At 52.4% G+C, this 871-nt stretch overlaps 1 protein-coding gene across 1 annotated transcript in view; it reads right to left on the bottom strand.

Moving 5' to 3' along the window:
* The window catches only part of AURANDRAFT_67934 (hypothetical protein), a gene marked incomplete at both ends in the record, with an annotated part of 4,702 nt that extends 4,126 nt beyond the window's left edge, over positions 1–576 (bottom strand). Inside the window, one exon of the mRNA XM_009043510.1 lies at positions 324–576. Within this exon, the coding sequence (XP_009041758.1) occupies positions 324–576 (253 nt within the window). The remainder of the gene's footprint in view (positions 1–323) is intronic.
* Between the last annotated feature and the right edge of the window lie 295 nt (positions 577–871).

Here is an 871-nt window from a genome sequence, read left to right as displayed (position 1 = left end):
GCACGCATGAAAACTCGTCCTTCAGGTCTTTTATGAAGTCAGCAGGTAAAGCTGGAGCGATTGCGCTGCTTTGGCCAGTAGTCGCACNTGCGTCGAATTGTCTTAATTTGTTTGCTGCGGCTAAACCGTCAGCCGAAATCATCTTAATAGCAGACTCAATTAGTGCCGGAGAACAAAAAGAGTCTTCTATTGGGATGAGTTCTTCTGGCGGTCTTGGTTGATCATCCATGTCATCCACATCGTCGACGAAATCCAAGCTACCATCCACGCTAAACTTGTCAAATGAATCCCCATGCTCGACAATTGCGCCCGCATCCGCGTACCCTGCTTCTGCTGGTGCATCATCATCTGCTGCTGCTGCTGTTGCTGCAGCCGCTGCTGCTGCTGCTGCTGCTGCTGCTGCTGCTGCTCCGTGTGCATCTGCTCCGGGTGCATCTGCTCCGGGTGCATCTGCTCCGGGTGCACGTCCTTCGGGTTCATCATCTGCTGCGGGTTCATCATCTGCTGCGGGTTCATCATCTGCTGCGGGTTCATCATCTGCTGCGGGCGCATCTGCTGCGGGTGCATCGGCTGCATCGGCTGATGCTAGAAAGCTTTCCCAGTCACGCGGACCGTAGGTCTGAACTAGCAGCGTTTCCAGTCGACTCCACATGCCGCCATCGTCGTCTGCCTGCGAGGCACGAAGAATTGGAAGAAAAGTTCGTAGAGGTGCATCTTTGAGCTCCGCAGCCCAGTCGGTCGGTTTAAAATATTTCATTTCGAATTCATTCAAGCCCGCACGGAGGTGCTTCATCATTATCATCATCATCTCGTGTTTTGCTGATTTCCTGTCGTAGTTGTGAAAAGGAATTCATAAATTCCGCGGCTTCTT

Source organism: Aureococcus anophagefferens (genome assembly GCF_000186865.1).
Source record: "Aureococcus anophagefferens unplaced genomic scaffold AURANscaffold_56, whole genome shotgun sequence".
In the NCBI taxonomy this organism is placed as follows: domain Eukaryota; class Pelagophyceae; order Pelagomonadales; family Pelagomonadaceae; genus Aureococcus; species Aureococcus anophagefferens.
Note: the sequence above shows the minus strand (reverse complement) of the source record. Positions and strands in the feature narration are given on the sequence as shown.